The 25317-nt window shown below is 28.3% G+C and overlaps 1 protein-coding gene across 1 annotated transcript in view; it reads right to left on the reverse strand.

Annotated features, from left to right (window-relative positions):
* Positions 1-24954, reverse strand: part of LOC148236018 (uncharacterized) — a 95149-nt gene extending 70195 nt beyond the window's left edge. The window contains exon 1 of the mRNA XM_088184273.1: positions 24760-24954. Within this exon, the coding sequence (XP_088040399.1) occupies positions 24760-24847 (88 nt within the window). The 5' untranslated portion in view covers positions 24848-24954. The remainder of the gene's footprint in view (positions 1-24759) is intronic.
* Between the last annotated feature and the right edge of the window lie 363 nt (positions 24955-25317).

The following is a 25317-nucleotide window of genomic DNA, read 5'->3' on the forward strand; positions in this document are numbered from 1 at the left end:
TATTTATACGTGGTTTTGCTTACCGGCCAATTTTAATGAGCAAATATAGGCCGTAGAGTGAAGTGTGCATTACTAAATAACAATAAATAAAATTTGATAGTTTTTAAATGAATATAAATTAATATAAAATATATAAAAAAAATATTACTACAAAATAAAACTAAAAACAAATAACACAATTTATATTTTATGTATAAAATTATTAATTATTAATATTTAAACGATTGATGTAGTGGTAAAAGCTGAACATGCTAGTAAAAACAATAATTTATTAAAAATAAAATTAGTTAAGCTTTATACCAATATAATACTCTATTATCTATATTTAGTTTCTTATTAAAGCACTTTTGTAACTTTATGTATATATATGAACTAGCTCGATTTTAATTAATTAACGCTTGGAAAACATCTAATCTGTGATGATTGATCGCAATTATAATTATAATAATCAGCAATTCCAATCTCCCAGACACAATAGAAACGGGTAATAATTTAGGTTCATGTCTATCGATTAAATTAAAAAAACATTTTAGTACTAGCTTAATAATATAAAATATGATTTTGTAAAGAAATATTGATTTACTGTTATACATACAATTTTACTTATTCTATTTAAATCCACGATTATAGCCTATATATTTAGTATATATATATTAAATTAATTTAGTGTATTAAAATAAATTATTAATATTCTTTTAAAGCAGGTGTTAAAAACGAGAAAAAAATGTATTATAAGAAACTATTGTCTACAAAAAAATATATTATGTAAGTTTAGGTTGTCATTTTATACTTAAATTCATAAATTTAGGTACTAGTGTACAATATTTGATGCAATGAATTAAATGTGCCCCTTCATTTATAATTATAAACACCAGCATTACATTTTTAGGAGAATATATTTTTTATTAAAAATAAAAGTTATGATGTGTTAGTCTACGTTATTTTTATAAAATCTAACTCAAAATATTTTTATAAAATTTGGAAAAAATGTTGTACTTAATTTTTAAAATTAAGGTACGATAGATCACAAGGCAATGCAGCAGATGCAAGGAAATCAAGCTCTAGATTATGAAGGAGTGCAAAAACAAAATATAGAAGTACGAAAAAGAAATTTTTTACAAAATTAAGAAACTACAATTTGTACAATATGAATTATAGAAAACAAACTTTTGACAACGCATTATCAAAGACGTAATACTTAATATATTTTTTGTTTTAGCTGTTTTAATTAAATAATCATTTTTCAATCATACCTATTATTATTGAAATCCTTTTTACTTATAGAATTTTAGCTCTGTTATAGTAATGAAACCACTATTTTTAAAATTTTAATATCACTTGGTTTTTTTTAATGTATAAAAGAGACAAACGTTAATTAAAATATTTTTTAGAGATTTAAAGATTAGGATTTTATTTTACGCAGGTTCAATTTTAATAAAAAAAACATTTAATTATAGGCGCGTTTGACCACCCGGTTTTGTCGTGGGCGCTTTTGTCTGGGCGCTGTTTTGCTTATAAAATACAAAAATAACATCTAAAGGCTTCTTTTATATAAAATCGAACGCAATAGATTTAAAGCGATCAAAGAGGAAAGTAATGAGATAAAACGTCTTCATTACGTTTACGGTACATATTTGCATATCGTTCCTTAAAATCCTGTAGTTTTTTTTACTTATAATTTTTTCATTGATATCGTATTTCTCATTTGGCAAAAATACTTTTGTGTGTGTGTACGCGAACCGAATATAAAAGAGAAAAAGGGAAGAAAAACGAAATGCGACATTTCCGCGAAATATTGAAGCGATAAATTTTCATTGACGGTTTAGAATGGTTAACGAGCTCATTACGTGCGTTTTTTTCTGTACAGAATTGGATCATTATTGTGAATATTGCTTCAATATATAATGTGTATATACAGGGTCGTTTTTACTTAAAGTGCGAAGGATGGGTCGGTAACAGGGCGGCGGCGCTAAAGGAGCAACGATTATATAGACACTCAACAAACTTTAATATATTTTATTTTAATAATCATTAAAAATTACATAGGGGTCATATGTGCGTGTATATATTATATACATGTTTTAACATTTATTTGCGTAAGGATATTTTTAATATAGCTTTCAGTGACATAGAATTTTCTTTATGATTATTTATCATTTTAGAAATTAAGGGTTTTATATATTGGCTGGTAAAAAAGGGGTAATATAATATAAAGTATTTTTTACTCTGAAGTTTGGTTAGCAAATATACATTTTGTATTTATCGATATGTTGTTTTAATAATTTGCATATTGTTCGTTCCTTAAAATTCAAAAGAAGAGGGTTAAATACATATTACAATTTTAAATTACCATCAAAAGGTTTCAGATAATTGCTTAAATAATACACTTGTTTTAACTGTACCTATACTTCGTTACGAGAATTTATATGTTTTCAATTTATTCTAATAAAATAAATTCGTGAATAATTTTTTTATTAATTTTATTTTTTTATATAAATTATTAAATGTTTAATTTACATATGGTACATACTGTATTTTTTGCGTACAAATATAAATTTAATCGTAGCAGTATCTGTATAAGAAAAATAATATCACTATATTTTTGAGGGGTGTGTAAAATATATCTACTAAAACATGAATACTCTACATTCAAATGGAAAATTGACTTCTGAAATTTAATTTAGACGCCTCAAAACGTTGATTAAATCTCACATTTCTTAATAAAACAGTTGGTTAGTTCAATATTCTCGGAACATCAAGTAATATCAAATAACACTCAGTAATAGTATGCCTTTTTATTCCGAAAATAAATTAGATTAGGTTACTTAATTTAATTAAATATTTAAAAATTCGAAAGCAAAAAATCGTAAATTATAACGTCGGTAATGTATGGAAGAAGCATTGCAACGAGGGTTAAACGAATTTTCATCAGGATCTACAGGATCCGTGGCGAAGGGCAGGCAAAAAAGAAATGGGACTAATTTATATCTTGCTTTCCTCAGGATTCCCTTATTTTTTACCCAAAAATGATTTGTGCTGGGCTCAGATTACAAGCGACCCGTGTCACGCTTATCCGAATTCGATGACGTCAAATAAAGAGAAAAAAGGATTGGAAGTTGATAACTTACACAGTTTTTCCCCACTTTATCCCCGCATAAGCGATTTTCTTTGGTATTCTTTAAACATATCATTTCTCCTTAAGAAAATAATATAGCCCGTCGAAGGTTTTGTTGTTAATGCGTGTAATTACGGATGTGTTTTCACAGACAACGATCAATATTTGATTTTCAATTATTCGATATTTTGTACGTGGACTCTTAGAGGTTTTAATATTTGAAAATATTGGAAAACCGTGTTGATATATGGTGGATTTTGCGCCGTCACGTTGAACGTGATGCGCCCAGACGTCCTAGATTACGTGAGACCTTTGATTCCGTGACTGGCCTCGTAAGCAGCATCGTAACAATTTTCCTTCCGTTTTATTTTTATTTCTTACTATTGAATAAATATCACACGCCTAAATCCATATATAGGTTTTTGTGAAATTCGTAAGAATATACGAAAAGTGTAGGTACAATATTGGCATAGCGTATTGAAATTTAATTTACACTCAGAACAAATACATGTAAGCGCTTGAGGCTTGAACAAAAGGAGTACGGATTTAAGGAGAAATACTAAATAACATTAGATATGCAGACGTACAGATTTTTTTGTACGTCATACCGCTAGTTTTATTATTTAAAAATACATTAAAATAAAAAAAAAACTAGAAACTAAAATACGTACTCTTCGTTAAAAATATCTGATATGTTTATATTTATTACAAAATAGAAATATTAATAACAGGAAATATAATACATTTATTTTCGAATGGAAAACTAATCATTTTTCCAATCATAATTCATTTAATTTTGAAATATTAGTATTAGATTTTGCAATTTTATGCAGCAAAAATGTTATCAAGTATGTTTAGCATATTAAGATATTTTTGGGTTATTTTATACGCATGGTTTTAATTTAAGAAAAAGTGTTAGTGTTTCTTTATAAAAAGTACTATTAACGGAGAAAGAAAATGAAATAATTCTATTTACAGATTAATTTTATGGGGCTTATTTTAAACGTTAATTGTGCCAATAAGAAATTTTCCTATCTAATACCCTAGCCGAATTAAAAAATATATATCTCGTGGCCTGAGCCACATTGTGTTTCAGTTTGAACTTTAAAGAAAGATTTGGGAATTTTTTGTCGACATTTGCATAGGCACAACAAAAAAAACAAGTCTAACTACAAATAAAAAAATAAAATAAAAACACTGTACAATGCGTGAAATAATAAAAAAACATATGGCTATTTACTACGAACGTATTGTTTTTATATTTTAATGTATGATGGTAAACGGCTTATATAATTTTTCTAGAAAAGGTTAACACCAGTTTAAGTTTATTTTCAAATCGTTTATTAGTTATTAACCTATACAAAATTAAATAAACTGAACTGAAATAACCAATACATATTTGAAATCTATAAACATAAAATTGACAATGATTGCTAACCTAATCATATTTTTTAGTTGATTTATAGCTTTTCTATTTATAAATTAAAAAAAAAACTGCTTTTCAGAAAATCGACAAAAATTATTCGGGAAAATATTTTCTAGTTGTTTAATGAACATTTCTCTACAGATTAGATCATTTTGCAATTCCTGTCCTGTAAAACTCATTAAATAATGGTAATACATTTAGGAACGAATGTTTTATTGATTTAAAAAGGTTGTAATTCAATATGAATATGAATAAGTATTATTTATTATGATTTTTTACAATTTAATGTTTTAAGTCATGTTTTAACTTATTTATTTGAGTTGTGTCTAAATATTTAGGGTAAGTCACGTGAACGTCTGATTCGACTATTTTTTGCGGTTCACTAGAACTCACTTTCATATTTAGTAGGGTGGAAAGCAGTCGGTAATTCTCCATTCTTGTTCAATGACATATCCACTTGAGCATTTAAAGTCTGTCAAATGTCACTGGGGGTGCATTACCATATATATGAACTATTTCGTACTTCGATGTCTAAAGATCTATCTCAAAACCTTTTTCCCGAAACTGTCGAGACGATGTTTTTGACGATGCGTCGAAAATATAGGATTTTTTTATTACGTAAGTTAATCTGTATATATATATATTATTGCTATAGCAATAAAAATTAATACCATGAACGTATTGATAACCTAATATTATTAGAAAATTGTAGCCCAGTGTTCTGCAGGTAATATAATACATAGAAGCACTGTAGACTAATATACAAATTAAAAGAGTGGCTTATATTATATTAAATTTTCTTCTTGTAGAACTCCGTAAGCCTGAACAAAAAACTGTGAATGTTCTTCAACAAAAAAAGCTCTCGATTCTACGATAGTTTGTAGTATTTTTTACTTCATTCTGTTCACAGAATATAAAAAGTAATCAATTTTTAATTAACAATCTTTATTCTGCTTGTACGATACTATTTTTTTTTACTTTATGAAAAACAGTCTGGTTGGATCCGACATAAATATAATATTGTTCGTACATTTTTTAATCATATTAATTTATAATTATATGAAATGTTTTCCTTTTGCTAATAAAGATGAATTATTATTAAATAGTAAATGTGCCGTATAGCATATCTCAAAATATTGACTGTACGAGCTCCATTATTTATGCTCTTTGTTTGTTTGTACAATGATATTTGATATTTAACTTCAGATAAAACATTAAAGAGCATGGGTTACACATACCTCTATTACATTTATTTCTAGATGAGAATTACATTCACTAGGCATTGTTCAGTGAGTATTTATTTTCCGTTAAAATACAGTGTATGCAATCTGAGGTACCAAGTTTTCTACACCATTTTCTAGTAGTGATTTCATTAGCATATCGTGTTTAATGCTTTTCATGTATATAGCGTATTAAATTCTTATTCAATTTATTTTATAAATATTCAACGTAACCTATACGGATTCACCGATTGCGATATAAATAATAATACTGTTAAAGTTAAGTTAACATGTTAAAAAACTGCGATTAAATAGTAAATAAAAGCTTATTTGATTGCACAATTCTCTTCATTACTAATAAGTAAGATATTATTTGTGTAAATAATCCAATAATAGAGTGGCCGAACAAATAATGAGAGAAAACATGTCAGGTGTGTTAAATGAAAAGGAATACGTTTTCATTATAATATAATACACGTAAATTTATACATATGTATGCGCATACATACACGCGACTCTTACATACTTACACGCGAGTAGTAACAGGGAGTTCTTGTATTATTATTATTATTTATTTTGTAAACATACCGATATTACAAAACGAACGAACGTCGTCGTCGTCGTATTGTTTATTCAGTATGTTTGTTTGTGTGCATGTGAAGGTATGCCGCGTGTTTAAATTGTCTAAAAAGTGTGAGGCAATAATGTCTTTCGCTGCGATGGGGGAACAATGACAGTTTGCCAAATGAAAAGGCCGTTTTCTATTAATGTGAAATAATTGCGTGAAACAACCGGGCTCGGCTACGAAAACACCCTCGTTCAATTCCGTTTCATTGTTCGATAGTGGGCACAATGGGGAGGTATTTTCGAGGCAAAAGTAAGCCTATGCTTGACGAGAAAAAGGTGGGCTTGTGTTTTATATTATCCCCCTGAAAACAAAACGCCTGATAAAATTTCAATGTTGCATTAGTAAGTACAAGTCTATGTATGTATTGTACATACAGGATGGCAACAAAAAATATTGTGTAATTAAAAATAGATCAGATCGAAAGTTTTTTAAATACATTTTTAAGATAGCATCATCATTACAATGTTATCGAAAGTCGTTTCCAAAACGTAGCGTAACAACTCCTTAGATAGCTCGTGACAAGTGGTTTTTAAACTTTTTGCCGTCACACCTCCCCTGGGAAAGATCTTACGACCTACGCCTCGAAGGTAAAATAATGAACGAACAATTTAGTTTTCGAGAAAAGCACTCAACCTTTTCCTAACTAAACAGACTTATAGAACACATTTCTGGCAATTTCAATACAGAAAAAAGCACGGTTATTTTAATGGTTGATGTAAAAATGCTTTCGATATTGTGTAGCTTGACGGATTACTATATAAACTATATAAACATGAAATCCCTTTATCTACTTCACATTTTACTCATTCCTGGAACAGAAAAGTAAATTTTTTTTCTCTAAATAACTATATGAACAGCGTAAAATTCTAGTTAAAGTTACCTGTGCATGTATACTTTGCTTCATATAAAAATATTAAAAAAAAACTTCTGGTTTCAAACTAATTGCAATTAATTTACAAAAATACGTACTATTATTGCCTATAATTTTTTCAACATAAATTATATTAAAAATAATAAATATTATCTAGAAACATATATGGTTAAGTCAATGTTAATGTTTATCTTTTTGATGCGGTTTTGAAGTTTTTTTAATAACGAAAATTCTGAACAAGCCCTTAGAGTCTTACGAGAATTGCATAAAAACATAATCATCGAATCAAAAAAACCATCACATTTGTTCATTGATTACATTTTTTAACGGAAAAAATCAATTCAAAACGATAATTATAATTATCAAATGGCAAATCGTGCCAATCAATGTTATATAGCAACGAAAATTGGGATAAAAATATGTATTTACAATGATACTTTAAATTAAAATTAAATGAATAAAAAAATTCGAAGGGATTTCTTAGACCGTATTATTTTTCTGAAATTTTTAACTAAACTCTTTCATCTGATTCTGGATATATTTTAAGTTATGCGGTTTTGAAAATTTTTTGGAAACATCTCTTATTTTACCAGATAAGCCATGTTTTTTTATGCAGTATCCAGTGAAATATATCTACCGAATGAGAATAGACTCTGTGTATATTAAACAGATAAAAATAATCATTTAAATTATTAAATTATTCATATAAATACTTTGTTACAAAATAACATCAAATTGTATGTATATATATTTTGAGTCTCTCTGTGCCTGTTTATTATGTATTATTTCAGCGTGGTTTTAGGCATTTTCAGGCATCGCTTTCAGCTTTCTTCCGTTTTGTTAATATACACCTTAATATTATTTACGCATTGTACGTATTATGTTTAACATTATATTCTTTGAGATATATGAGGTTTAACGCTTAAAATATGAATAGAAATTTTAAAGCAAATCTTAAACATGAACGTGTTCCTTAATTTATATTTTTTCAACTAAAAATAAATAACAATTCGAGTGTAATTTCTAAGAAATAAAAGAAAGCAAAAAAAAATACATGGCATGGTATATTGTTTACATAATGTTAACAAAGTCTGACCTTATATTTAATTAATTCAAAATACAATTGTATGTACTCTTTGAGCTTATATTTTAAATGTCTTAATATTTCTTAATATAGTATAATAATAATGTAGGCGGCTTATTAAATAATACGATACCTTTTAAAATTAAGAAAAATTCATTAAGGACAAGTGTTATTTTTATGGCTAAGGACTTTAATCATTAATGTGTTTAATTTGTACTATACTATACTATATTATGAAAATGTTGTTTCCTCTCTACTATACTTTTAATTTAATAAAAAAATTATGACCTCAACGGAAGTGGAGCAAACAATAATTCAACATAAACCTTAAGAATACGTTGTTTGGTAAAAGCTTTCATACAGTTTAAGAGTGTTAATTTCTTGGACATGTCAAATTTTGATGGACAAAACGAAGCGAGGCATGACAAGCATTTATAAAAAAATAATGAAGCAGGTTTTCTTATTTATAAAGAAAATTTATTATAAGATATAATAAAAAAATGCCTATAAAAATAATGTATAATTTAATTTAATTTTCTTTATACTGTATTAAAAATGGTAAGAAACTAGTGCTAAGTATTTACGTTTGTAGATTTATTAATCTTTGTGGAAAAAATCATTTTATTAAAAAATGTTTAAATCTTAGCTAAAATATTGTATCGTCCTTCATGTTAGGAATGTATATTTTTGTTATGGAATTCGAACGTCGAGCTGGACTAGGTAACGTAAAGAGGGAAGCGGCGGTTTCTGTGATATTCGATAGTTTGAAGTTAGTTTGACTTCTTCGTAGTTGAAGTTCGTACAAACTTTGAGAGTTTAAACTTTTGAAGTGCAAAAGCCAATAACTAGCACGATTATACAAGTGGTATATATCGCTGATTATTGATCAGACCTGAATTTAAACCCCTAAAAAAACCTTGATGTTTTTAAATTTCTATCATATCTGGTAGATCAGAATTGGTAATTATTATATAAATAAAATTTTGGTCGATCGTCACATATATGGTTTATCAAATTTATGTGAATACTTATTTTCAGGTCATCAGAATATAATAAGTATTTCATGTTAATAATTGCCGCATGAGCAGAGGACCCAGATTGTATCCCTGTGGTACTCCAAAATGAGCGAAATACTCATCTGAGCGACGATTTCGATGGCTTCCCAGTGAAAATAAATCAAAAGTATCTTCAAAAACAATAAAAGTATACCTTGTAATGTGTCTGAGAAGGTTAAGTTACTCGAAATAAGCCTACAAGACCGTTTGAGAAACTAAAGTTGCTTATTTTATGAAGAAGGAGCGTAAGACAAACTTTGTCGAATGCTTTTGAAAGTCAGTATAGATGACTTGGATTTTAGAATCGAAGGATATTATCACCGCCTTCGAAAGGCACAAGAGGTTAGTGACCGTGGAACGACTCAAACGAAACCCGCGTTATTGGTCTACTAGCATTTGCCGACAGTGTTTGTGAATATATTTGTTAATAATTAAATCAAACAACTTAGCAGGTGCTGAAAAAACATCGGCTGGATTAAGCATTTCGAAATACGATTTATCACCATTTTGTGGATTGGGGTGACTTTCATACATCTCCACAAATCGGAAAACGATGAAGCTTTAAGTGACAAATTAAAAATTAGTCAAAGGGGAGTAAGGATATTAACTCGAGATACCTTTAATATAGAGTCACGCCTTTGGAAATGTATTCAACAAAAAAAGTTTCGATGCCTTGTTAGAATGTTATGTGATCGATGGTTGCCTGCTGTTGTCCCCTTTATATAAAATTTTGTTTTCGCCTCTTTTGGTAGGACGGCCAATTGAAAAACTTTTTTAAAATATTTTGTCATTGGCTATTAAAGTAGATCAGAAAAGATTGTTTGGATTGAAATTTCAAATGCACATGTAATCCTTTTTGATTCCTAGCAAAATTTTAGCATATCTGCAAAAAGGTTTTCTCACGGTGGCGTTACATTTAAAAAAGCCCGATTTTATCTTTGACGTTTAAAAGCCGTGTTTATATTATATGACACTGGCTTTGAGAGTAATTTTGACTTAAATCGTTTCGACAATTCTTAGATTTGCGGATTTAATTCTTGTCAAATTGTTTAATGGATTTATTTGTACATCAGTGTTTGATTTTTATAATCTGACGTACCTTTATAATTGAAAAAACATCGTGATAATGAGCTTGTAAATTGTTGGTTCAAATTGGCATAAGCTGGCACCATTTTTTCCGGTTTTCTAAAGGCGTCTAAAGCTAATTATTTTCATCGAAATCGGCAAATTCGCACACGGTACGCCTCCGTACGATCTCCGGGGTGCCACCGAGCGATAACAAAAAGCAGCCTGTTATCAGCGAAATTAGAGTAGTTCGCGTGCAGGTCATCTTGATAGTAACAGACGGGCGTTTTAACGCGGACCACGCATGAGTGATCCAACCCTGTGGGCGCGCGTATCCGCCGAAAATACAAACAATTAGACAAAACTAACACTGAACGTTTTCATTAGAACCGTTGCGTCGCCATTGTTATTCTGACGGTTTGACCATTTAATACAAATCACAATTGGAATTTGTAAGGTTGCGTTCACACTAATACAAAGTAATGAGCCGGTAATGAGGGACACTAGTGCTGTGGCAGCTCAATGGGTATTCACAACCTCCCTTTGAAGTTTTTTCTTATGACGGTGAATCTGTATTTGTGTGGGTAATTTTAAATGTTTTTAGGACGTCTGCATATATTATTTTGCGCCCTCATTGACCATATGTATATTATTGATAAATAGAATAAACAGTAGTGGACCTAAATTAAATCTGTGCGGTATTCTCGAGAGAGTGAAATATTCATAAATTAAGGGATACTGCATAAGCCCATTACTATTATAATTATTTTCATAATATAACAAGATTCTTTAGCTTCAATAAAACATATTTGATAGAGTTTTATTTTGCCATGATTTTTTTGGCGACGATTCACAAATCTGATATATAAAAAATCAGTGTACCAAAATTACGATTCTATTGCAGAAAAAATATTATTATTTGCTTACTATCAAAGATCAAACCATTTGCTGATGAGTGTTGGGCGACTCCCTAAACAAAAACGCATAATTTTTGTCCCGATCTCTGTTGGGTTCGGTTTACCGGAGCGGGACGAGGTATTAAATCGACGTAATTACGGCCGTTGTACGCGAACATTAATATCCTCGAATTCGTATAATCCGCACTGTCTACCCTTAATGATATCGAGGATTTTCGGGCCGTTTTAAATTTTTGCACAAATATTATGGCAATAAATATGGCGAGCGTCGCAGAGAATAAATAACGAATAACGAATGCGAACAGAATTCGCCAGCGACGAAAATTTAATATTGAAAAATTACCCATCATAAAAAATATGAAAGTACGTATAGACCTTGACGATGAAAATTATTACCAATATTTAATTAATTTAATTGATAAACCATATTCCATAATAAAAATATAATCGTATCCGTAAATAAAGCAGTACAGTACAATGTATATCCGCAAGTTTTTGCAGTAATAATTTTTACCTTCCAACTATTTCATGTGTGCTACATACTAAAAAATATAAGTTACGCATTATTTTACATATTTCTAAATTTGACATGTATACATTTTCGCTTACTTTATATACAACGTGCTAATAAATATCTATAAGAGACACTAAGTTGTTAAGACTAAGTTGGAAGAATGACGGTTAAAGCCAAGAATGCTGGTAGCCGACCAACAATCGCACAATCTAGATAGCTTTGATTTCACTGCCCTCCAATTCTGACCGGAAATACTACATGTATATGGTATTTAATCACAATTTAGTTTTTATATATTCAACCTACCCTAATCCAAAGAATTTTCTTAAAATTATAATTATTAAAAATCATATATAATAGCAAAAAATATTATAAATAATTTTTAATTATGAGGTTCAAGAAATTTTGACATATTCAATATCATTTTGAGTAAAATATTTTCCACAGTGAGTATCACTTTTAAAACATGTAGTTCCGATACACAAATCGCTTTTTTATGTCTGGATTAGAGATGAAAGAAAGTATTTTTCATTAATAGAAATAGTAAAAATTTCCACCCACTTCGCTTTATACCTACGTATAATTGCTCAAAATTAAAATTAAATAATATAATAAATATATGATACAACGGTCGGAATACCATAGTCCGAAGTCTCAGACTAGTAATCCAGAGGTTGCGGGCTCAAACCATGGCAGCAGACTCAAATTTATATTTATAAAAATGCGCTATTATAAAAATATCGCTCCAGCTGCAAAGTGACAGCTATTGATTATAAATTATATTACATATTAAGTAAGTAGTTTTTTATAATTAATTATAAAGATGTGTCCAATTTATAGATTTTTAGTCTGATGGTTAATATTTATTTATCCAATTGGTATAAATTTACCCTGTTGTAACGCATTGGGTTTATGCATGTAAAAAACATATTTTGTTAATAAGCTAGCACTATGCATCTGTCAATTATTTACCAAGTTTGAGTATAAAACTAAGGGTAATTCATTACAGGATCTTTAAACAGTCAGGCGCTGATAGACCGCAGAGACTGTGCCATCAATGAACAGCCCCAGATGCTGCGCCGCCATAAGCTGACCAGCCTGAGACTGCGCTCTTAAAGCTGTCGACACTTGATCCAGGAAACCAGTAGACTACGAAGGATAACCCACAAAACAAATAGTTTTGGTGATATAATTACAATATGTTTACTAATATTCATAAATAATTATTGTAGCCTTAATAAGGTTTTAAGCAAAATATCTTCCGAGGAACAATTTAAAAAAATTAATTCCAGGATAAAATTTTAAGAGCATATCTTAAAATTAATAATCTTTCACTGCAAAATTTACCAAAATGCAAATACAAACAAAAATAGCTTAATAAGTACGTGATTATTACAATGAGTATAGTTAAGCGTTAATATTCTAAGCAACGTATTTAAATTTGTAGTCAAATATCTTCAAACGCGTATTTATTGAGTTCGCCCTTAATATTCGTCACATTTTGCTTAATACGTAATCCGCGCTATTTAGAATACTGTTTACTAATAACACTTTTATAAATTATTGAAAAAAATATTAGATAATTTTATAAATTCTATTTGAAATTAAAACTCTTTATAAAATATTAACAATAAAAAACCTATAAAGTTATTTTTAGATTTCATCCTATTCTTCATTTACTAAGGAAAAACACTGAATTTGCTGCAATGATATGTGGGAAAAGAATTATTATTAAGAGATATCTGTTGTGTGCATATTTTATTTTTTTAAATAAATAACTATATAATATATCATCAGTATATTTATGTAGTGTAAGTCAATGGTAAGCACATGAAAGGACTGAGTTCGAATCCCATATGAATATTTTACTTGATTTATATCTTGTCTGAGTGATCTGAGATTATTTAATTATAATTCTGAGCGATCATCACAGATTAGGTTTTCCTAGATTTTCATTACTTCATGGATAAATATCGTGATTGATAATATTGAAAATTAAATTAGATTTGATGTGCAAAAAAAATATAACATATATGTTATAATTTTTATTTATTTAATATTAACAAATATAAAATATTTGATATATTTTTTACATACGGATTTTTTTCTTAAAATTGAGTTTAAACCTAATAGCCGTAATCCCAGTGCGTTACAACGGGGTAAATTTGTACCAACTAGGTTAGTCAATCAAACATAATAAGTACTATAACCAAGTAAGTATCTATTAATCACCAGACTTTTCAGTCAGGGAATCAATGACATCTATAGAAATAGTTATAAATTATTTAATTTTTGTCGGTTTTTAATGATAATTTTTTTTAAGTCAAAAGCCGTTGCTCGAACCCGCTACCTCTGGGTTACCTGTCTAGATCCTACGGACAAGATATTTAACCTAACAGACTACGGTTTTCGCTCATAGCAATATAAAATATGTAAAACATGCAGGGAAATTTATTGTTTTCTCTTTAGTTAGAATTAGTAGGAGTATAAATTAACTACGCGAATTATTTGAATCGATTTCGCCACTAAGGATCTCTAGTTCAATAAAAAGAGCATTCATACACTGCGGGATTGTCTATTTCTGTATGTGTATATTTATATATTTAGTATTATTATTCGTACATGCAGTTGGATGCCATTGCCTCTATAACTTATTATTAAATTGTATGTTTTTTTATGGGTTACTTAACCTAACTATTAATTTCTTCGTGTGTACTGTGCTAATAAACTGACGTATAAATAAATAATCATTTATTTATACGGTAGTAAAAAAACCTTATGGGATTAAAAATAAATTAAAATAAATAATGCAATATGAATAACTTTTCTTATGGATATGAATATTCATGAAGTATAAAATATTCATTGGATAATATTGAGCGTTTAAAAAATAACGCAAAGCAAAATATTGCAGGTGACCCAATGGTACAATTAAGCTGTGTAATTTATTGCCTCGTATACTCGATTTTTATATACACAATATAAATTACTCAGAATTAAAAAATCTAATGTGTTCATTTTAAAAATAAATTATTCTTTGGTTGAGAGGGTTTTATTTATATTATAATATCTGTTGAACAATAAAATTTATACATATAAAAAGAAACATTATTTCCGTGCATTCATATATTTGAACATAATGCATAGATATTAGTTTTCTAAATATAATAAGTTTCATTCAGATTTATAAAGATGGATTTAATAAATTTAATTTATGTAATAAATATCTATTGTTATGTAAAATTAAGTGAGTTTTTTTATTAGGAAATTTAATATATTAAGATAATGATTTTTCTATGAATCAAACTAGTATAACGTACTTTATATTCATGATGACTAAAAAAGTTTTAAATATTACAGTTTTAGTTGTATATAAAAATGTAATATAAGTATTGCTATAATTGTTCATAGTTAATTTAGAGTGATCCGCTTTATTTTTTATAAGAACAGATTTTTATATGCATGTATTATATAATGTGTATTCAGAGATATTTATAATTTATAAAAAGTTTATTATGTTTGTATCGTGTATATATTTAGCAAATGCTCGACAAAAGTCCACTGTAAATTGGTTTTGTAAGGATTAAGAAATGTTTGGAGAAGAACAAGGAAAATGCGTAACAAGACCATTTGTAAAGATTTACGATTTTCTTCTATTTGTATGCTTTTTTAAACGGAAAAATACCAAACAAAGGTCTAGTTAAATTTCGACAAATATAACATTTTACCATATATTGTATATTTATATTTAAATATACAAATGCTAAATATATATAAAATAACAATTTAATATTACATTTCATTAAAAAAAATATATTCAGTGATCAGTATTGAGCAATATGACGTTGAAAATAACGTGTGTTATAATATTATGCTTTTTGGATGCATTTTCATTCGCTGTCACATTCTGAATTCTCATATACGATTTCCATACACTGTCGTAGTTCAAATAGCACCGGAATGAACCGCTCTGCAAATTTAACTCTTTGACAGTCAGGCGAATCAGAGTACCGAAACTTTCTGGAATCTCACCTAGATTCGTATTTTATTAACGCTCGCGGGTAGTATGAGTTTCTGGAGAATTCTTGTTTCATTTTTAGTAAAAAATAAAAACGGAATATCTCCATTATATAACATAATGAAAATGTACTGTATTAGTATATTATATTAATATTCATAATTAATAATGAAAAAATTAATTGAAGTAAAGTTGCGCAAAAAATGTAAAAAATTTGCATGTTATTGTTAATTAAATATCATACAATAGAACCATTGGATAATTTGAAAAAGGCTCTCCTAATAATACTGTATCATTCAGAATACCGTACATCATTTTGGACATATTCTGAACGTTCGTTCTGGACATAATTTGAAATGGCGAGCTAAACTGAAAACTGAACCGGAACTAACGCGAATAATAATACAATAATGAAATTTTCCAGTGTTACATTGTTTGTTGAATAATTTTAATTTGACAATACAATAAAATACATGCTTTTGGTAATGTGCTGTGTAATGTAAGAGACAATAATATAGAGATTTAATACGAATTCAACCCGTATAATGCTCTCGCCTAATGGATGAATAAAACAAACATGAAAGTAGATGTTTTCCTATCAGCATCCTCATGGGGGAATAAGTGGGCGGGGGACTTTGTTGTACACACTCCATACATTCAAGACACACGTTAGGTACATATAAATATAAACATTCTAATATATAGTACGAGTATCAGATACACGGTGGCCTAAATGTTTTATGGAATTAAAGCACGACTCTCTGAAATATGAACCTTTAAAGAAGAAGGCTTAGAAGCCAATATAGTAAATTATCAAGCTACCTATCCTTAGTATTTAATTATTTTTATTCATAGACAAATAGAATTTTAAGCAAAATATACTCTAAAAGTGAATAATTTTAAACTATAAAAAAATATTAGGTGAGTTTAAAAATCACGGATTTTGATTTAATGTGTATTTTTGTACACATTAATAGCATCAATGTATAACAATTTCATGAAGATCGTGAAAGTAAAATTTTTAAATAACGCTTGGAAGCAAAAGATTATTTTAAAAACTAAAACAAATATCCCGAAATCATATCGGAATACATTTCCACCAGTAGATATATATTTTTACCAGTGAAAATATAAATTATCTGGCAGGTAATAGTAAAATTAAATGATTTCAACTTTTCTATATGTAGTAATATATATATATTTACATATCTATCGTTATTAATTTACATCCAATGTGTACATGTTACAGCGAATCTGTGTTTTTTGGTAAAGTTATATTTTTATTAGTTAAGTCTAAATAGAGTTTCCTCGGTTTATATATTTCTACTAGCGAAAATATAATTTAACTGATCCAATTCTAAAATGTCTATGAAACTTAATTTGACAGTTGCGAAACGTCCATTTACTATTCAAACCCAAAGCTAACCTAATGAAAGTTCTAAAACTTATTAATGTTTTAGAACTTTCATTAGATCAAGTCCAAAATACAAACTGAGCCAACTCATCTTTCAGAATAAATAAGCGGAAGAATAAGTAAAGACAGACATCGCATCTTACAGTTTGTCTGCATTTCGATATTAGACTATGTTTTAAAAATATGGTTGCTATCCTTACCGATATTACTATGGACTTCTAATATAAGACAGGTGAACAAAGTATTTTAAAATCGAGTTTTGGGCAACAGAAGAGCGCAAAAATAATTATTAAATCTTAGAAGGCAAAACTTCATGTCAAAAGCAATAAAATCGTGTCGGTACCGTCACAGTGGGAACGCTCGGTTGCGAGCGTTCCCACTGCGATAAATATTGTAATATTGTATCTAAACAAACGCAAAAATTTATTGAACAAACGGCAAAGTGTTTAAGGCCAGGACTATTAACCCAGATGTCACGGATGTTAGTCCCCGTAGCAGAATTGAATTTGTATTAAGAAAAATATACTATTATTAATAACCGGCTCTACCTGCAAAGTGATCAAAGTATCAGGTTAATCAATTAAACCACTCTTCTATTTACAATAGGATAAATTAACCCATGCTAATTAAATATTAAAAAGGCCAGTTCCGCTAACGATTATTGTATAAAATGTTTTTTTTTTCGTTAAAATGGGATACCACCGCGAGAAACCTTTAAGCAGATTAAGTCACAAAGTATATGCCATAACTTAGAAAATATATGAATACCGTCGCAATGAGTAAAGATACCGCGTGCATTCGGATTTGCCTTCGAAACGACCGTTTCTAATTTGATCTAGTTGCCAAAGAAAATTTGTATAAAAAAACTCGCTACAAATGAATTACTTCATCTCAAAGACTTCGTTTAAGAACTTATATTTTTAGTATAATCATTTTTATTAAAAAATAGCTGTTTTTTCATAGTATTTCATAGCTTTATAACTAAAAGAAATAATAGTTAATTAATAAAATAGATATTTTACAAACGCTTTTAAATGACATTCAACTTGGAACTCATGTTCATACGCAACTTCTTAGTCAAACTGTATTAGTATTGTACCGACACGTGTTTGATATGTGTGATTGTACTTATGTACATACATACACAATGCATGTATGTGTATACACACGCGGGTAGTTTCTCGGGGGCGGTTGTGCACGTCAAATTTGCGCCATCGGGCAAATGTCGTGACAACTCAATAAAGGTTATCCCGAGTCAGGGTCGACCTTCTCCAATCCACTTGTAATCCTCGGAAGGGAAATCTTTTCCATACATCTAATATTTTATATCCGAGAAATGGTTTTCCGAGTTTTTCTTCCTACGTTTTAACGTGCTTCGCCGCTGTTGAATAGCGATGCCATTATTAAAATATAAAATCCAGTGTGTGCGAGCCGAAACGGTACGTGCGCAAACAAGTGATAGCCTAAGATGAGTGTGAACGTATATGTGGATAGAAAAATTGTACGAGTAGGTGGTACTCTGGTACGCCACGTTATTATATTTGTCAGGATGAAACTCAATATTCATTAAAGAAACATCCGCGCTGTACGAAAAATATCAATATCAACAGAGTAGTGCGATGATGAATTGGATCTGGGATTTTCTTGTGCGTTGTTTTTTTTCCTCGTGGTGGTGTTTTTATTATTGCTGCGTGGGTTACATATGTGAATTTAATAAGCGAAGAATAATATGTATAAAACATAATTTAATTTGATAAGTTGAGTAAAAAAAAGTAATAAATATATGTCTAAACGTACATAATACACGATATAAATAGATATTTAAATATAAATAAATTTTGTACTTAGGACTTAAAATTCTTAACATTAATTTATGCTATGTAATTTACAATTTAATTCATAAATTTAATTTTTGGTTAATTAAAAAATACAAATTTAATTTTATTAATTAAAAAAAATTGTATTTCACTTTTAAAAAATGTCTAACAATAATAAGTATTTACTTGTGGTTCATTAAATATAAAATGCTGGAAGCTTTGATTCAAAGTTTTCCTAAAGCCCCCTTTTAACATTGATTGAATTTTGGATTTTTTAATTGCATCGATCGAAAAGAGAAAGGTCTGTACAATAAGATGGATGAGATAAAACTTTCCAATCATGTTCCTTGATTTTATCAAGGCAATTTCGCTACATAGGGACGCGCATTGTCGAGTTGTAGAACAATTTGACTTTTGTTGATAAGTTCAGGCTTTTTAACTTCCTCGTGCAATATAATAAGCTGATCGCAATTGCAGCTTGTTGTTATTGTTTGGCCAAGTTTAAGTGTTTCATAATGCACGATCATTTTACGATCCAACTATAAACACGAAATAGCTTTTTTTTAGTGAGTCCGGCCTTCGAGGAAGTTATTTCTATTTGACTTTTGGATAACCACTGTCTTTTACGACAATTGTTGTCATACAAAACCCATTTCCTATCTCCGGTTATCAAAGGTGACTCAGCTCAAGCTCTTGGGATATGCGGATATGCGCGACTTGTTTTCTTCGCTCAATTTGTGTGAAACACTTATACCTTGTCTCTGAGCCTTTCCAATATTCTGAATATATATACACTGTTGAATTGGACTAGTTGATAGAAAGGACTTGCTTCCATTTCTGCAGCCAGGACATCATTATCTATCTTTTCTGGTCTCCCACATCTCGGACTACTCTGTCTATCACAATTTTCAGTTCAAATTTTTATTAAATTATTCTTGATATTTATAGGTATTTATTGAATCACCTACTACTTTACACATGTTTTTAGCAACTGATTTTTTGTTAATAAAAAAATAAAAATAAAACATGCAGCTTCGTATAAATTGTTTACTTGCGATGGGGCACATTTTTTTTAAATATCGGAATTTTTTTAAATATTGGAATTTACCTCAAACACAGATTTAACATAAAAAGTACTCAGGTATAATCGGGAAAAGCATGAATGCATTAAAGACGACATTAATTCCGGGATTACCTAATAATATATATCTCTGGTACATTAAAAGATACAACTTTTAGTTAGTAGCGTAAATAATATTTCACTTCAGATTCAACGGCAAAACTTTCGCACGAATCGTACTAAAAAACTATTACTAGCTAAAATAAAGGGATTACATATCGAATATAATTCATAGAATTGGTAACCTGACCTTATATATTATACCTGAAAATACACTGTCTACATAATTTATATAATATCTATATAAACCCTTATTAATATATTGTATAAAACAAATACAGTTTAAATATATAGATAAGTTCAATTTTAAAGGTTACGGTGCTATTTAATTGTAATATTTTAGTTATTTGCTTTATAACCTAATTCTATTATTCGTTTCAGTTATACTACAGTATATTTGAACTGAAATTTTTGTCATAGTTATTTTGAGGAAAATATTGCATTTTTATGTTAAGTAAATTTACAAAATATATAAAAAAAAACATATAATGGCATACCTACCATATAAACATAGTAAATTTAAATATAAAAATAACTATACGATTTATACGAATCAGTTGAAAATGTGAAATTTAATGTAATACATTAAATTTTAGTAGAATAAATATAGATCAAATACTTAATACATTACACATAATAATAAAATATACTTCGTAATAATACAATAATTATACTATATAAAATTACCTTTCTTTTTATCGTATAAGTAATTTAATACTATGTATCAAGTTTAAAAAACATGGAATTTTGTCAATTTTTTTAAAATTAAAATATACACATAAAACTGTTGACTTTAATGGATTTTCCCATATTATAATTTAGTAATTTTATCTTAGTGCCACATATGTGTGTAATATACTTAGAGGGCATATTAAAAAATAATAATACTAAAAGTAGTACTTATTTTAAATTCGATAAACGTATGTTGAAATGTTAATCGTTATAAAGCTGACACACAAAAACACTATTATGTAAATTTAATAGTAAATAGTTACTTATATAAATACTTTCTAATACAATTTAACTATATTAAATAAATATAAATTTAAATTATATTAATATAATAACCTAACATACTTTGCATATTTTTGGAAGACAGAATCGTCACAAAAGTAACGATAAAAAACGACCACAAGCATTGCAAACATCAAGCAACTACCATTGAATAAAATGTAAATATAAATATGTGGCGTCGTATGAAAATATATTTTATGTATATTTTCTTTAGTATCCTGTTAGAAGGAGAACATAAGTATACTGAGTATCTTATTTGAGTTTATATTTTCATTTAAATACAATTTTATAAATAACGGGGATTGTATAAAAGCGTATTAAGCTATAAGAAACTACATTTACATCGATTATGTAACAATGGCGATGCATACTAATCTAAAATTAATAAGCACTTATGTGTAAGTATATAGTTTGTGTATAAAATACGAGTCTTTATTATCGATAAGCATTAATGTGAAAGCTCATAAAGAATAAAATGAAATTAAAACATTTTCTGATGGTCGTGATTATGAGAGGTTAACGAACGTTTGCGTGTTTGTATTATTACGACACAAGGTTATGCGAGCTATGCGAGTGTAGATATTACGCTTTTTTCGAGTGAATGAAAAAAATATGGAAAAATATCAAACGCGAACACTGAACTCATTCATATTTTATAATAATGTTGAGATAAAGTTGCGCATTCGATTCTGGGCTGCAATTTTCTTTCGCCTTTCGGTCATATTGGCAATTGAAAAATGAATTATTAATTTTAGTTGAGGCGTGGCGTAGGGTCCATGGTGGTATTTTGGGGGCGCCAGAGGGTGCTAAATTGGGGTAGGGGTGTTGAATCGGAGATGTGACATTTGCAATTTAAACTGTGCTGGAAAAAAATATCCGACGGCCACGTGCGAAACGGACATGTCTCATCTGTGAAATCGGAAATTTTAGTCGGAAAATGCAATTTTTCCCTTTGAATGATTGAAAAACTAATGTGTACACATATGTACATTTAAAAATATTAATATTTATATTATATTTAGTTGTCCAATATGTACTGATGTACAACCTTTTTCATTTATAATATAATATTCCTCTTTTACAATAGTTGCATGCGAGTACTAATAGTTTTGCATTTTCTCATGGATAAAATCATCGCTTTTTTTATTGGAACAAGTTTTCTAGATAGTTGTGCATTTTTTATATCATTGTGAGTATTCCAAGCAGCTGCACGTTTAACTTAAAGGTCATTCGAATGACCATTCAGAACATTGAAAAAATGAAATACCTGTATGGTGTATACCAGCGGTGCTTATCTGTCACTGATAAGCACCAGGAAAAACTACCTTTTTATGCGTAAAGGATGCACGATAGATATTGCTTTTATTTTACAAAAACTATTGTCAATTACCCTTTTTATTAATGATCTTAAAAAATAGGCACCTTCAGAGCGTATTTTGTCTGTGAAAACAAAAACAATGCAATTACTCTACCTACATCCTCATCTGCGATTCGCCAGAGCTGTCTCGAATCAATAATAAAAAAGATGCGACACACGATGTCACACCGTCAGTAGGTAGACAAGCTTAGGCAGATGAAGGAGGAGGATATTAGAGACCCATATTAAAATGAGATATGATACATTAGCGAATCGTTCAGAGATAAATTCCAGCAAATCCACAGAATACAACACAGCCGACATTATACAACTAGACACACCAGAGAAGACTTTCTGACAAAAGCCGCTTTCGTTAAACGACACTATTTCTATACTACTTTAAATTGTACCTAATTAATTAAACTATTTTGGGTGAAAAGTCTCTCATTCAACCTCAAAACCTCAAATAATAATTTAAAATAAGCAATGTCAGTGGAATACGGTGATATCTTATATGATGGTATAGTTTTTTTTTCACGTCTATAAAATGACAGTTTAGAGCAGCATATAATTTCACTAGCATCTGCTAGACAAATTATATCTTCACTAGTTGAAATATATTCTTATCAGTGAAAATGTATTCCGACGTTATTTTACTGAAATGCCCATTAAAATATAATTTCGTTGGTAATAACATTCACTGTAACATAAATACAAATAAATTGTTTATTTATCATATTGTGCAAATATGCATCGAAACAGCATTTTGAAAGTTGCAGTAAAAAGCCAAGAGAAAAGTAAACTTACAAATTTAAAAATAGAGCTTGATTTTAAAAACTATTTATTATATAATTAATGTTTAAGAAAATAATAAATTACATGTATTTATATATATATATATATATATATATGGAGAATAGTTATAAATATAATTCAAGCCGTTGCACGAACAACGATGAATAAGTTTTAATGTTGATTGTATGAATCGTAGCAAAGCTTTTTAAAGGTAATAAATAATTCATATAAGTATCAATTAATTTCACCTTTAATTACGGATATAAAAATATGTTTAAAAGTCATTCACGCGATTTATTTTTAATTTACGGTAATAACTGAGATTTAATAAAATTGCTCTTTTATTTTTGTTCATGCACCGTATTTATTTTAATGTAATAATAGTTAATATTTGATAAATAATTAAAGCTGAGTAGGCTTAAATAATATAATATTATTCCTAGAATAATCAGTAAAAAATAAGCATATAACAGGTTTACTAGTGCAAATTAAGATACATCTTTGTACTTTAAATATTTAATTTTTTTTTATATTACGATTCATTACTATAAATTAGCAAGAAATTTACAAAGCTAAAAGTACATTTTTACCATTCTAAATAAAAATATTAAATTAAATAAAAATAGAAACCCATTGTATATTAAATATTTATCTTTTTCCATTAAGTTTAATAAAAATTTCTTAAATAATTTAATTTTTATTTTAATTTCAAAAATGTTTTATTTATAAAATAAGGCATTGCTTAAATTGATATACAAAGTGAATTTAAAGTAAAGGGAAATTAAAAACATTCATAGTAAAGTTATAAATGTAATAGTCAATCATTTGATCAAGCAACAATAATATTTTGAGTTTATAAATATATTATGTATATATTTTATAAAAGAAATCATTTTAGGTTCCCTCTCACAATACTGACTGAGTATATAATGTAAATCATTCGACTATGTGAAGTCCTTTGTGAATAAAAATACGGTCTTTTTATTCAAGTTGTAGAGATTTTTCTCGCATGAAAATGCATTGAAACGTGAAATTCTAATGTATAATATATTATATCGTTATGCTTTCTATTTAGAAACGACCCTTCTATTCCTTTATTTACTACAACTACGAACGTATATTAAAATTATTAATTTAAAAAAAAATCCTATGACTTGCTAACTGTATGTTTTAATGATACAACATGTTTTTGTTAAAATATGACATGAGCTCTTTGCTGTTGAACACGTACTCACACATATATAAATATTAAAAAAAGTATTTATTTACCTGCAATCATATTCGGAACGCACAGCACCGCCAACAGTAGAAATTTTGCCATGATCCATTTTATGAATACACTCTTGTATATATTCATCACAATGTTATTTATTCACATTTTATTTAGATTGAAAGATATTTTTCTATTCGTTTCTCTTTCTTTTTCGTTCACATCACAGTATGTTTTGTCGCTTTCGCTCACGTCAATTACGTTCCATCTGTAACAAGATCAAACATCATTATACGACGCTATTCATATATTATACATAGAATCATTTACGTAAAAACATGTATTATGTGAAATATTGTTTATGCTTATTTCCATATATGTATATTTGATTATTTAAATGTTATACTAATATATTCATTTTAATGTGTATCTATTTTTTTTGGGTATTCAATAATAACTAAGAGATATGTGTGTACATAATTTGAGCTATTTTTAGCAAACAACGACGAATAAATATTTATTATTTACATTAAAATACATTATATATTTTTCTGTAATTTTTCTATGTAGTGTGTCAAAGTCAGCCTATAATTTTTGTGGTAAATGTAGGTTATATT

Source organism: Plectrocnemia conspersa, unplaced genomic scaffold, assembly GCF_051122295.1.
Source record: "Plectrocnemia conspersa isolate PC_06_02 unplaced genomic scaffold, ASM5112229v1 ptg000004l, whole genome shotgun sequence".
Lineage (NCBI taxonomy): Eukaryota > Metazoa > Arthropoda > Insecta > Trichoptera > Polycentropodidae > Plectrocnemia > Plectrocnemia conspersa.